The sequence below is a fragment of the Eubalaena glacialis genome, chromosome 12 (genome assembly GCF_028564815.1).
Source record: "Eubalaena glacialis isolate mEubGla1 chromosome 12, mEubGla1.1.hap2.+ XY, whole genome shotgun sequence".
Lineage (NCBI taxonomy): Eukaryota > Metazoa > Chordata > Mammalia > Artiodactyla > Balaenidae > Eubalaena > Eubalaena glacialis.
The window spans coordinates 142,413-156,303 of record NC_083727.1 but is presented as its reverse complement, the minus strand read 5'-3'; the positions used below and the strand labels follow the sequence as shown (position 1 = coordinate 156,303).

At 52.8% G+C, this 13,891-nt stretch overlaps 1 protein-coding gene across 8 annotated transcripts in view; it reads left to right on the top strand.

Moving 5' to 3' along the window:
• Nucleotides 1-13,891, top strand: part of FAM120B (family with sequence similarity 120 member B) — an 84,919-nt gene that overhangs the window by 46,134 nt on the left and 24,894 nt on the right. For 5 of the 8 annotated variants that reach the window (XM_061207306.1, XM_061207309.1, XM_061207310.1 and 2 more), the window contains exons 7-9: nucleotides 6,643-6,882; nucleotides 8,278-8,386; nucleotides 11,040-11,132. In XM_061207306.1, the coding sequence (XP_061063289.1) occupies nucleotides 6,643-6,882; nucleotides 8,278-8,386; nucleotides 11,040-11,132 (442 nt within the window). Of the gene's footprint in view, nucleotides 1-996; nucleotides 1,037-1,551; nucleotides 1,821-6,642; nucleotides 6,883-8,277; nucleotides 8,387-11,039; nucleotides 11,133-13,891 lie in introns of those variants that run through there. The other 3 variants (XR_009702919.1, XM_061207311.1, XM_061207312.1) reach the window with 3 other exon arrangements.

Below are 13,891 nucleotides of genomic sequence, written 5' to 3'. Positions count from 1 at the left end.
CTGGCAGCGTTCACAGCTGCCCAACTTTAGAATCTGAGCTATTCACATTTGGGTTTTCGTCCCTCTCCTGTTTTTGTCTTGAATCATAAGCAGATGTTACAACTTCTTACTGCTTCTTACTACATTCAGGTATTAAGACTTCACCACTCTGGCTTTGAAACTGTCTCTAGCCTCTGTTCTCCCCTTTCCAGGCCACTCATACCCCAGGGTAGATTAAAGATTTCGACGCTCAGAATCTGTACTTTTCCAAGTAGGCTGGCCTTCCGGGCCCTCTGATTCTGTCTGCCCTGGTGCCTGTCTTGCAGTCCAGCCCCCGTGAAGCAGGCCCTCCACAGACCCCAGCTTTCCATGCCCACCAAGACCCAGCGCTCACCACCAAGGTGACTTCTTTCCTTCTGCAAATACCTGTAGTTACTCCTGGTTACCTGTACTTGCTAATAACACATAAATACCTGTAGTTACTCCTGGTTACCTGTTTTTGGCAATTACACAGGTGCTGTGTGATCCCTTTTCCAGTGTTGCAGGATCTGCTTCAGAACCATGTTCTTCCTTTTCTCAGCGAGGGTCTCTTACTGTAACGCTGCTCTTGGATACGTGTCCCCTTTCTCATGTCGTTCAGACTGTTCTTAAACTCCTTGACTTGTGGCTTCTTCAAGAGTGGGGACTCCTCTTTATTCATCTTTGTGTATTCTCTGGTACCTATGCTTCTGAGTAACTTAGCAGGTACTCAGCTAGTATTTGTTCAAATGAATTGAAATACATCCTTCCTGGGGCAGAGTAGGGGGCAGGCTGAGTGTTTATAACTTCCATGGAGCCCCCTTGTGTGTCGTATGTACTCAAATAATTGTCAGTTTGCTTAATGTTTGTATAAACCGCTGTGGTGTTGGTAGATGTCCTTTTTATCTTCACGAATCAGAGCCTTTCACATAAAATGTGTTTTTCTACAGCAGAAACGGACCTCAGATGTAATTTCAGTTTCACCTTTCTTTTCTACAGCAATGTGATTTCTTTTACAAACCCCATCCTGTTGGTTGCGGTATGTATCCCGGGGTTGAGCGGGTGGGCACCCCCGAGACACTGTGCCCACTTGCTCTACCAGTGGGGGCCGGGCTCCCCCGCCCCGCTGCCCCCGTGCCTGCTCACCTCCCACATCAGCTGGGCAGCAAAGCTCAGACACCTTGCACAGAATTTCTTCCCCGGACCCCACCTGCCAGAGGCGGAGCGTGCTGGCTGCCTGGCGGTCCCCCTGCGGGCTCTGAGCTCCACGCACCCAGGCCCCTTCCCCTTCCTGCCCAGCGCCTGCCCCTTCCTCTTGCCCAGACTCTTCACACCTGGGGCACCTCGGAGGTCTTTCATGTTCTCCGGGGGTGAGGCTTTTGAAAGTCAGAGGTCGGAACTTGGCAGTTTTACCCTTTCCTGTCCCCATGTATTGATGGCACAAAGTCTTAGGTGACTGAAGGCCTTAAGGAAGAATGGGAAGAAGGGTGGAATTGTGGTTAGAATTACCTTACTACATTTTTTGTAAAGATTAGCCTTTTACCATTCTTTCAGTCCTGGGCCCTGTCTGCGATTTTGTACTTGTAAACATAATGGCAGACCTCATGGTGGTCGTGGACCCTGGAGCACCTTCCTTCTGACTGGATCGCTTGAGGCTGCAAGAGCTGCCTGAGATGAGGTGACGGGGCGGGGGAGATGAGTCCAGCTTTGAAGCCATAGGACGTCTGCGTGTGTTCAGGTGGCTCTGAGTCTGGAGAGGGGTCAGGACCAAGGAGACGGTCTGGAGTGGACAGTGCGGGTGGTAACACTGTGGGACTAGCAGGCTTCACCCTGCCAGCCGTAAGTGGGCTGTGCTGCTCCCATAGGTATTTCCTCTGTCACATAGTTTTTCGTGAAGGAAAACTTGACTTCAGACCAAGCTGCATGTTCTCTTCTTTCCTCTTCTGTTCTTGGGTCTTTCTGTGAGCCAGAAAGCACTCTAGTAGAAATTGTTTTTCCTGTTTTTTATCTGTGGTCATCCATTCTGGACCTTAGGTGTAGGTCAGGATGAAGTTGGAAGTTACATGTGTGTTCAGAGGCTGTCTCCTCCTGCCCTGCACCTTCGGGGGCTGCAGATCAGAAAGTTATGGTTGGCAGGTCTATCAGTCCTGCCGGACCCAGCACGCCTGAGAAAGCCACTGACTTTGGCCGGGTGGAGATTTTGTTTCTATGTGTGGTGAGTTCAGAAAACCTGCAGTTGTTCCACTGGGTATTGTGGGTATTTTAGTGATGTTACAGGGTGCTGCAGCTAGCCCAATCCTATGACAGGCAGCCCTTGCCAGTTTCTCACTTATTTCATTTTACTCTCTTCCCCTTTTGTTCCTTGCAAGTGTCCATTTAAATTCTAGGAGTGCATCTCAACACAGTTTACTTTTGCCTAGATTAAAGACGTGGTGTAAAAATGACATTGGATAAGAAAGCGTACAGGAGAAATGGAATTTTTATCTCACTTGCTGAGGGCAGGAGCCGTGTAACGACTGCCCACGCAGGCCTCGATGTTACCTTCGGGGCAGCACCTGTTGTCTCTCATGGTGACCCTGTGTTCGCCAGAACCCAGCCCTGCCCCTGTGCGTCGTGAGAAAGAAGAGGTTTCTGGATGCACTACTGCTGGGTGCCTTGTTAAACGGTACGCTGCCTCTGATTTCTTTTTCCCTCTAAGGTAGGATCAGAAGATGGTAGGTTTCCCCACGCAGCCTTCACGTGTCACTTATTTACATCCAGCAGCTATTTTTAAAGTACCCACTGTGGAGAGCCCTCCTGCAGTGACCCGCCTGACACGCTTGCCCCTGCTGTGTTCTCACAGGCTTATCTGTGTGTCAGACAGGTGCGGTCGTGTTAGCCTCCGCTTAAAGGTGAGTGGCTCTCCAGGGCCTCCCAGGTAGTGTCCGCGCCCTCCGTACAGACGCAGAGCCCTGCTCCTCTGGTTCCCGTCTTCTCCCCCCACACACTCATCACGAGTCACGTGCTTGGCTCCCTGTCTCCTGCGTGTTCACACACCTGCCTGTTGGCTTGCGTCTCTCCCCGTCCTGGGGCTTTGAGCTGACTCTGGTACCTGGCCCGTGGTTGTGCGGTTGATGTGTAGGTGCCAGCCACCGGCCCCGCGGCCTCAGGCGGCCTCCTGCCCCTGAGCAGCATCACGTCTTGTTTCGTGGCAGGAGGGAGCACTGGACAGAGATGGGAGGTTTGGAAGGTAAAGTTGGGGAAGCTGCTAGGCTACGGGGGAGTGTCAGTATCGGATTCGAGCCCTGTGCCACCCCTGTTGGAGACGGAGAGTCTGGGGGTCGCAGTATGACTCGCTTAGGTGGGTGTCCCTGACAGCGTCCTTCAGCAAATAAAAGGTTTCTTTTGAGAATGAAAAGTATTAAGAGAAGGGACAGGTAAGTTACCCAGTGCAACATGAGAAGCCTCCAGGGGAGGATCTCAGCAGATGGTTGGCCCCATTTTGGGTGGTCTCTGCCTTCAGAAACCATCTTTAACGAGCTCTCACAGAAGCCGCGGGACCCCTGTCTGACTCAGGAGGGCTGAGCGGCAGCCGGATGTTAGGAAGAGCCGGACCAGCCCCTCTGTTCCTCATGCGCCTGCCGGGCAAGGTTCAGGCGGCCTCCTTGGGCTTGTGTTGTACAGTTGTGCCTGACTGTAGCCACAGAGAGCTTAGGGGCAGAACCTCCTGAGTCCAACCGGCCTTTCAGACCAGAGAAACTCCAAGTTTGCTTTTGTTTTGTTTTCTGGCGAGTGGTAACGAGTCTGCAGTGCTCTCCTCGCCGTGTCTGGATTTCCACCTAGTTTTAGGACAGTCGCTCTGGTGAAGCAATGCCTGAAACGGGGCATCGGCTGACTTGGGGGTTTTGGCCTCCATGTATACATAACTGCTAATACCGTAGCATATAAACACCACACAGTTGAGCTGTTTACTGTTAAATATTTACTGTGAGGCTTTGCAGCGTTAGAGCTGGTTTTTCTGGTTTCTGTGTCCCCATTAGATGCTCCATCACCTCAGCAGGAAGCGCCCAGGGCTCAGCTCCTCCTTGTCTTCATTCCAAAGCGCCTTAAATCCTATTTCCAAAATACGGGCCACTTTTATGTATGACTCTTATTGGTAAGGCCATACCTTAGCCACGTGGAATTAGTGCATACTCACCAGCGACTCTGAGTCCGGATTCAGGGTCAGCCTTCTGCCACACTGACTTGTTCCCTAAATTCCAGTTCTTTGAGGAAGAAGAAGAGTTGCTGTGTGACTTTCTCTGTTGCTGGAAGATAACCTCAGAGCCTCAGATTTTGATTCTGCAGCCTGTGAAAATCTTCTGCTCTTTCAACACAACCAACTGTTTATTTTTGGAATACAGACTTGGTTTAACATTTGAAAACCGGTGTGATTCCCTTCGTTAGTACCACGCATGATGCAGAGAAAGTATTCGGTGGAATTCAGTACTTGTTTGTTTGTCGTAAAAAGTCTCAGCAGACCAGGACTGGAAGGGAACTTCCTTAATCCAATAAAGAGTATCTACAACAGAAGTCAGACCTGATGGTAAAACAGTGGAAGTTTTTCCACTCTGGTGGGAGTGAGTCAGGGGTGCCTTCTTTCACCACTTCCCTTACACTGGAAGAAAAGAATAAAACTATCATTATCGACAGGTGGCGTGATTGTGTATATGGAAAATCCAGATCTACAGGGCAGCCATTAGAATTACTAAGCAAATTTAACAGGGGCTGGTGCAGAGTCAACATACACTATCCAGGTATATTCTACAGAAACAATAACAAGTAAAAATAACCCCCACGTTTTTTGTGTTTACACTAACATCAAAGAAGAAATATGAAATACTTAGGAAAAATCAACAGTTGGGCAAAGTCTCCACACTGGCAACCATAAAGCATTGCTGACAGGATGCGCTCCTGGGCTGGAAAAAGGCTCACTGTTTAAAGATGCCCGTCGTCCACAGAGTGGTTTGTAGGCTCAGAGCATCCCCAGTCAGCCCCGCATACAGTGGTGTGTGACAGCAGGGAGGGGCAAACAGCCTGGGGAAACCCCAGCAGCGTCAGCCCGGGGAAGCCGGAGACCGTGTGTGCACTTCACTGCCGGAGCCGGCTCCGTCAGCTCACTGGCGAGCAGGCCCGTTCCTGCTTTGAGGAGTCGGTTAGCGCTACCTCTGGGGACAGTGGGTGTGACAGGCAGGGGCAGGGGGGCTTCTGTGGCCCTGGTGACATTTGCTTCGTGGCCCAGGTGTTGCCTGGTTTGTTTGAAAATTCAAGTGGCGCACATAGGATCTGTGCTTTGCGGAGTGGTGTACTTCATTTAAAATTTACTTTAAAACACACAGACAGGTGTCGAAGAGATGAACAGAAACTGACTCCATTAGGGGAAAATGTGCTTCATTCGAGAACTGCCCCCAATACTCAGAAAATACGCAGCCTCTGCGTCAGTTCACCTGACCTTGAGCAGCCATGGTGGGTGCACTGACCTGGGGTTGAGACCTGCCCCGACCCGTGCGGCCTGCAGTGCAGCCTCGGGGCTGGGCGCTTTGCAAGGAGGGGAATGCGGGAGGTGGAGAGGGTCCAGCGGTGGGCAGGCGGGAAGGTGCCGACTGACACTGCCACTCGGGCCCCCGAGCACTTGAAGTAGGGTGGCGCCTCTGAGAAATGGAGCATTTGATCTTACCGCACTTGAATTCGAACCTCACCCGGGGCCCCAGCTGCCGGTGTGGACAGTGCGGCTCTAGACAGACAGGACCCCGTGTGTGTGGGTGCACAGGGCAAGGGCTCGGCGATGGAGAGCAGGGAGACGGTGGCAGGGGCTGACGACGGCGAGGGGCGGATGGCCTGGTGAGGGCGCGGGCAGGGAGACCTGAGGGTCACGGCCACGCTTCTCTCAATAAGGGAGGTGAGACCTGACTTAGAAAGGGCATGAACATCTGTCCCTTTTCCTGGTTTACTTCAATTTTATAAACTATGTGAGATTCATAATGACATTTAAAATCGCTGCTGTTTACTTTGAGCAACACAGATCCACCCGATGCTGACAGACTGAGTTGAACTTCGCTTTTTAACAAAACCCCATGGACAGTTGCTGGCTGTCGGTTCACTGTGTGTGGTCAGCACAGGCCACAAATTCCAGAAACACGAGTGATTGAAGGTGAAGGGTGTCTCTGCAGGTTCTCACCAAACGGAGCCCCTGCTGTGTCCAAGAACAGGAAGGAGGTTTGACAACAGAATAAATATTTTGTGTGGGTGTGACCTTAATTTGTAAGAAGTAACAGACCATCAACCCTATGCAGTAATAAGCCATTTTATTCTTAAATGATAGACATTCATGTAAAACATATCTAATAATGTTCACAGAACTCAGTGTGATTTTTAAAAATGCAGTGACTCATCAGTGTCTAAAATGACCCTGTCTTGGCTTCTCTTCCTTTGCCTTTGCTTTTGAAGAAAGTTTCCCAGTAGGCCCGAGGCTGCGATCCTGTCACCTTCCTGGCAGGTCAGAGCTTTGGCCTTTGCAGCTCCAAGGGTGTCTGTGTGCAGAGCAGGCCGCACCCCGAGGGCGCAGCGGCTCTGGTTCTCTGCACGAGTGGCGCCTCCTCACCTTCTCTGTGCGTCGTGTCTCCACAGCTCGACCACGTCGACCCCAGGGCCGTGCAGCTGGGTACCCTCCTGGTCCGCGGCCTCACCACCCTGGTGCTGGTCAACAGTGCCTGCGGCTTCCCCTGGAAGACGTCGGACTTCATGCCCTGGAACTTGTTCGACGGGAAGCTGTTTCATCAGAAGTACCTGCAGTCTGAGAAAGGGTACACGGCAGAGGCGCTTGTGGAGCAAAACGTGCGCTCACAGCTTTCTTTACGTGTAGAAAAAGTAGGTTTGGAATCAGTTGCTCAAATGCATCATGAAAGCTCAGAGTCCTTGGCTGGTGGTCAGAAGGGTCAGCGGCACTGTCTGTCCTCACGGTCACTTTACTTCAGGATCAGACCCCAGAAATCCACTCTGAGGAGCCGCAGATCCCAGGCCTTGAAACTGACCCAGAAAACAGTGCGGCTGCTGGTGCCGGTGGCCTCCTCCGTTGTGGCTGTGCCTCAGGCCTCAGGGTCAGCGTTGCTGAAGCTTCTGCCAGAACCTGTGAGGAGGCGGGCGAGCAGCGTCCCACCCAGTCTTGCACGTTTTAAATTTTCGAGTGCTTTCACTCCTTTTCCCCTTTTTGAATTAAGAATGCACATTCCCTGCAGAGCTGCCTCCGCAGACATCAGACTAATTCGATAGGAGCGGTGATGATTTGTTACTTGAAAATATTCCCTGAAGGCTGACAGTTTAGTTGGGGTCATTGGCTGCTGTTCTGGCTTTGTAAGTACAACTGCTACACGGGTCCTGGAAGATTTCCAAGTCGGGCCTCGGCCAAGCTCATTTGGAACGTGTGTTAATACCCACGGGACCCTGTGATCAGCGAGAGCTGACTGGTCTGTGACAGGGCAGCGCTCCACGCCTTCACATCAGATGGAAAACATTATTGATGTGTCGGCAGAGCTGCTTCACACACAGACACAATCCAGGGTGTCATAGGAATGTAAGTGTTCAGAATTTAGAAGCAGCCAAAATTATGTACAGTCAACGAAAGCAGAGTACTGACAAAAATGTCCTGTAAGTGTGGCTTTAGTGCCGAATCAGTGAGAGGTGACAGGCCAGGCTCACGGCCTGCACATCACCCATCGCGGACCCCTCCCTCCTTTCCTTCCTAATGTCTTGACCAAGTACGAAACGATTACAGGTTCACACTCACTGCTTTAAAACAAGTTAGGGCAGATAGGATCGAATATGCAATAGTACAGATGAGGCTGGAAGGGAAGGTCACATGTCGATTCGTTGTCTGTGGCCTTGCTCTTTCCACTTACTGTCTTACAACCAGGAGGAGCTGAGGTGATAACACATTACCGGCATGGATGTTTTAGGTATGATGGTGTGTTAGGGCCATAGATGTCACAGTGGAACTTGAGGGCCCTTTTGGAAATGCCTGTATAACCTACAGAGGACAGAGAAGGTGTAGCTGCCACTGTCGCCTTTCCAGGGCACACAGGAGAAGATCAGTTTCTAAGAACGTCTTGCTGAGTTGCAGTGTGGAAGGGAAACTGCAGCCATGCTCGCCCACGCTGCTGCAGCGTCCTTGGGCGCAGTATACTGTGTAGTTTCACTCACGTGGTCGCGTCTCCCGAGTGCCTGCCTGTGTCTGACGCTGCTCCGCCCCATCTGGTCTGTTTGCAGAGGTCTCGACTCACCAGACTCCATGCCCTGAAGTCAGTCGTGTGCAAGGCCTGCATGAAGGAGAACAGACCCATCGTCAGCCGGCGGCACTGGCGTTCACACCACTCAGGTGGGCCCCAGCCTCTCGGTCCTGGGAGGGGCCCCACTGCCACGTGCAGCTGCAAGGAGAGGCTGCTAAAATTGGAAGAAGAAACAAAATTAAGATGATAGCGTGCTGCTGCGCGGTTTAAGTTCTGGTTCCCTTAGGAGGGAGTTTTCAAAGGGTTCATGTGCTGAGAGTTAAGGACCCTCCTCTGGGGCTCAGCCTCCTTTCCAGGAGGCCCTGAAGTACGCACGCCACTGGGCTGGTGGGCCTTTATTTGACAGAGGTTTGGACTTACTTTTTCTCATGATAAAAGTACATGAGAAACACTTAGAATATAAAGAAAATAATGAAAACTGAAACCCAAATAACCTTTAGTTCTGTCTCCTGAAGGTAGCAGATGTTGACAGATGTTTTCCTGTGTTTTTGTCTCATTATGATTATACGCTGCATGCTCGTGTGCCCTGTTGTCTCGGCACTTGACTTCCAGCACGATCGTGGTCACGGTGGTCAGGCTCCCCTTAAACAGAATCCCCACCGCCTCACGCACTGCCTTCGCGTCGTAGCCCCCCTCCTCGAGCCTCCGTTTTTTCTCGTTATACTTGATGCTTTTCTGTGTGTTGTTTCCTTAGGATAGAGTTCCGTTGTTCACAGAATTATAGATCCAAACGTAATTGGATTTTAGATAAATGCTGCCAACTTGTTTTCTAAAAACACATGGTCACTTCACACCTTCACCAGTAGGAGTAAGAGTTTCTGTTTCATGCATTCTTGACACCACTTAAAAGTTTGTTTTTCTGACTAATTTGATAGATGAAAAAGCCTGTCTCCTTGATTGGGTGCCTCTTTGTTTATCAGTGAAGTCGGACATCTTGTTCAGTAGCTTATTGTGCTGAGTTCATTTTAGTCATGTTCTCATGTCCTCGTTCGGGAAGGATCTATACCTGTAACTGTAGCAGCCCCAGTTTTTCTCGATGGAATGGAGAATTACCCCAAATTCCTACCCCCCCAGACTGTCTTGGGTTCTCATACCAGCCCTGCACGTTTCACTCCGAGAGACTTTGTGCCATGAGGTCAGTGAGGCCTCAGGTCGCGTCCAGCTCCCGCCGGTCGGGGCTGTGCAAAGGGGCTTCTGGCCCCTCCCTACTCCTAATAGTGACAGAGTCCCTCCTGGCCTCGCCCCCTCTCCGTCCTTTACCTTTCTCCAGCTGCCTGGAGATCGGCAGCATTTGAGACCCCAAAGCAAGAGTTTATTCCTTGCAGAAGAAAGAGGCAACCTTCTCTCTGTGTCCCCTGTTCCCCACATCTGTTGGCAGCACGTCACTCAGGCCATCTGCCCTGTGAGCACCGTACCAGGATTCCCGTCACTAGTGAGACTGTTAGCAGAGCAGTGACAGGCTGGCTGCAGACATGCAGATGGCAGGATGCAGGCTTTGTCAGCTACAGTAGTCACTGGGATTTGGATACCTGAACCTCTTTCTGCATTTCAGAGTCCGACACTCGGGCTTAAGAGGACTGTACATGTGACAAGTTTTCTTGAAAGCCCTAAGACAGCCTGTGGTTTCACAGAGTTTAATGCTGCAGTACAGTCGCTCCTAATACAGACAGGAAACTCTGTGATCTCTTTCTGGTGAAGTGTCCGTAAGATGGCAGACCTGGGTGATCCTGTCGAGTTACTCCAGATTATGGAAGAAACGGTTTCAGCAGATATCATGAGTCAATTTACGTGATTTGGAAACTGCTCCTTTTTTCTGTCCTCAATGTCGTCATTTTCTTCACAATACAGCCTGATATTCTGTGGTTTACTCCCCTGGGCCCCGGTGGCTCGCCAGCACCGCGCAGTCTCTCAGTGGCAGAGCCCAGCCCCTTGGCCCCAGCCCAGCGTCCTTCGGTCACCTGCACCCAGCCGCTGTCCCCTCCTCCTGGGACGAGCTGGTGCGTTGACACTTGCCCGGGTGCCTTTCAGGCCGCTCCCTGTCCTCGGCTGGCAAGAGTGTGCATGGAGGGCGGGGGTCGCGGGGCTGAACCAGCACGCAGCCTCCTGCCGGTGTCCTCAGAGCGCTGGTTCGCCCCTGTGGCATGTGCCGGGCAGGCTTGGCCTCCTTTCTCTGTGGAATAGCGTGAGGTACCAAGGTAGTGTTTAGAATCACATTTAAATATGTACTTAGACTTGATAGTACTGAATTCTAGTAGAGACAAACAGAAGGCGTCAGGGTTTAGGAATTTAGGAGAAGAATTTAGAGTGAGCCCACTGCATGCCGATGAAGTTTGCAGGGGATTGGGAGGAGAGGGCGGCCTGGTCAGGCCCACCGTGTCCCAGAGCCCCACGTGCTGGTGGCCAGCAGTGCGGGCCTGGGCCTGTGGCCACTGCCCAGGGCAGCTGCCCGGGGAGGCAGAAAGGAGAACTTACTGCCCTGCTTTGAGGGACCTGACAAGATGGCCTGCTCGTCCCCCACACAGACTCTCCTGGGAACAGGTTTAAGTGCAGCCCTGACCCAACCCGGCCGTGGTGCCGTGGCCCTAGCATCTGCATTTTTCAGGGGCTTTCCCTGTGATGGTAAGGACGTCAGAAGTTTGGCAGCTGCCAGCCCAGGGTCACCTTGCTCTACTCTTAAACACGACTGCCATTTGGAGTTCAGCGTCTGGTAGCTGCTGACGTGCTGATCACATGTCCCCACAGGGCGGAGGGGCCGACAGGGACCCAGCACCCACAGGACGAGCTCTGGGTACAGCCGGTCTGGCCAAGGACAGCACTGGAGGGACCAGGGGCCAGGTAAGAGGCCAGCGGGGTGGCGGCAGTGTCCCAGCCGGAGACTGCCTTGCAGCTGTTTTGGAAATAGGTTGTATGTTTACAAGTAAATAAACAGATAAATGTACTGATAGATCTAATTGCTTTGCCTAGTGAAGTAGAGACGTAATTGCCATGCTCGGAGCTAGCCTGCCTCTGCTCACCGCTTTATTCATTTTCTATCAATTTATTCATCTGTTCAAGACCCGGTTTTTGGTAATTTACTCAAAGGAAGGCTCTTGTAAAGGCTACATATACATACATCCTTCTAATAAAGTGAGAACACAAACAGTAGCATTCTACCAGTAGAAGCATTTTCTTATGTTCTATGACTTGGTTTTTATACATAAGAGCCTTAACGGTGTGATCTGGGAAGTAAGATGAATCCTTTGCTTCTTATGTGTGTAATACAGATACCTGGTTTGAACGCATAAAGATGAATTTAGTACGTTGTAATGTACATTTTAAATACACAGAAAACCTCACATCAGTATTGAAATTCAAATCCCTTACAGTTTTGAGAGCCACGCTGTATAGACTTTTGAATTACCTAAGATTTATAATTTTATCCTTCCAAATACAAACACGCCTTTATTTTTTCTGTCACTGCTGCAACCTCTGAAATGTGTGGAGATTTTACAGGTTGCCCCACACAGAGGTCGTTGTCTTTAACCAGACATCGTTTCTGTGAGCGGCCATTGCCGGTCGTCGTGGAGATGTGGCCACGTGGACTCCGCGTCAGGCTGTGTGTGGACCGCTCGTCCCACGGTGGCCTGTGGGGGGCTGAGCTCTTCCCGCTGGTTCTTGGTAGAATCTGCGCTTACCTAATGTTAGGAGTCGGTTGTACGGTTCCGTGAGGCCAAAGTTTATGATGACTGTTCCTGAAATGCCCATCCCTGAGGGGAGAGGAAAGCTTCCCAGAGTTAGACTCACAGTTGCTGCAGCTGTTCCTTTGAGCTCACTTCACCTGCAGTCTCTGCCCTCACAAGTGATGCCACCCACTGTCACCTGAAGCTTCCAGGTGGGCTGGTTGAACAAAGTGAGTAACGGTCCATCTTCTTAGAATCCCTGGTCCATTGTTGGGACGGGGTTACTTCCACCCCAGTGCCAGCTAAGTCATCTGAGCGATCACGTAGCGCCGTGTCACCGAGCAGGGAAAATACCTCCTTTCCACGACCTCACAGTGAGAAGGTGCTGAGGTTGACTAAATCGCAGACAGGGCACCCAGAAAACCATAGGCAGGTCTGTGTACACCCTGGAATCAGAAGGCGATAGCAGTGCTGTGGACTCAGGGCCGAGGGCGCAGCCCCTCAGACACCGGGCTGGGGCCTGTGGGGGGCTGTCCATCCGTCACACCTGCGTAGTGCACAGGGACACGCTGCCGGTGGCACTCATCCGTCAGCCCCATCCCCCTCTAGCTGGGCGGTGGGACTGCTTGGAAACAGGCAGAATTTCAGCTTCTGACTCTTGAGAATGATGGGCCTTCCTCAGGGGAACCAGGGGGAAGGTGTTTCTGAGAGAAGGAGGAACCTGGACAGATACGCGGAGGCCTGGAAGGAACAAGGCAGGGCTCACCGCCCCCCACCTGCTGGGTTACACGAGGGGTCTGAGGAGGAGGGGTCCGAGGAGAGGGGCAAGGACGTGCGCAGGAGGCCACAGCAGGGCCCGCAGCCGTGGAGGGGCAGGAGCAGCCTTCCCCGGCCGCGCTCTCCCCTCGTGAGGGCCGGACAAGACGCCCTTGGTGTCCTGAGCAGGGTGATGCCAGGAGGGGCGGCAGGCAGTCAGCAGACTGTCATCCTCGTGCCCAGAGCCCGCGGCCTTCAGTGCGGAGCAAGGAGGAAACGTCGTGTGGTTCTCACTGGGTTTGGATCTCGGTGCTGGCCCTGGGGCCTCGAGGTGTGTGGTGGGCTTGGAGCCGGGTGGGGGCCCGGATCCCCCGTTCCAGATACGAGTGCAATGCTGGTCCCCCTGGAGTCAGGCCCCCAGGAGAGCGCGGAGGGCGGGGGAGCTGGGGGCCATCTTTAGCTGCCTGGCCCGGCGTGGCCAGGGTCAGCCCTCCCTCCAGAGTCCGCTCCCAAAGCCAGGAGACAGGCCCCTGCCAGCGCCTCTCCAGCCGTCTCCCTTCCCCCCACCACCCTGCGCGCCCCGTCGGGGCCTGGTGTTCTGTGAACGGCCACCTTCTCTCGCCCCTTTGGCTCGGGCCTGTGCCCTCGCCCTCCTGCTGGGCCTCATGGGTCAGGAGAGCAAGGGTGGGAGGCTGCAGGTTGAGACGGGCACTGGGCAGAAGAGGCCGTGACCTCGGGCGCCTGCGGGGGAGCACTTGGCTGACACCAGGCCGTCCTCTAGAGGGCGTGCCATCTCGAACGGCTCCTCCACCACCCCCGGGCCTCATCATTGGGTGTCCGGCCCAGGTACCCCTAGTGTTTCCAGCTCTGAGCCCCGAGGTCCTTTGCTGCTGCGTTTTCACGCTGGGACAGTGGCCCTGCAGAGTGCGTAAGAGGCAGACCTGTGTCCTTGGGACGCACCATCAGGTGCAGGCCTCGTGTTGCCCCACGCCGGGTGGCGTTGGGCCTGGTGCGTCCTTGAGTTTGAAGCCTGTAGAATAGTACACGCTACAGACTTTCTTTTCTTACTTCACTTGGGTCCAGACAGGCAGAAGCTATCTCGAAACCTGGGTCCACCACCTGCCAGAGGCCTAGCCTGAGCAAATCACAGATCCCCTGGGGCTGTTCCCTGACCTCTGA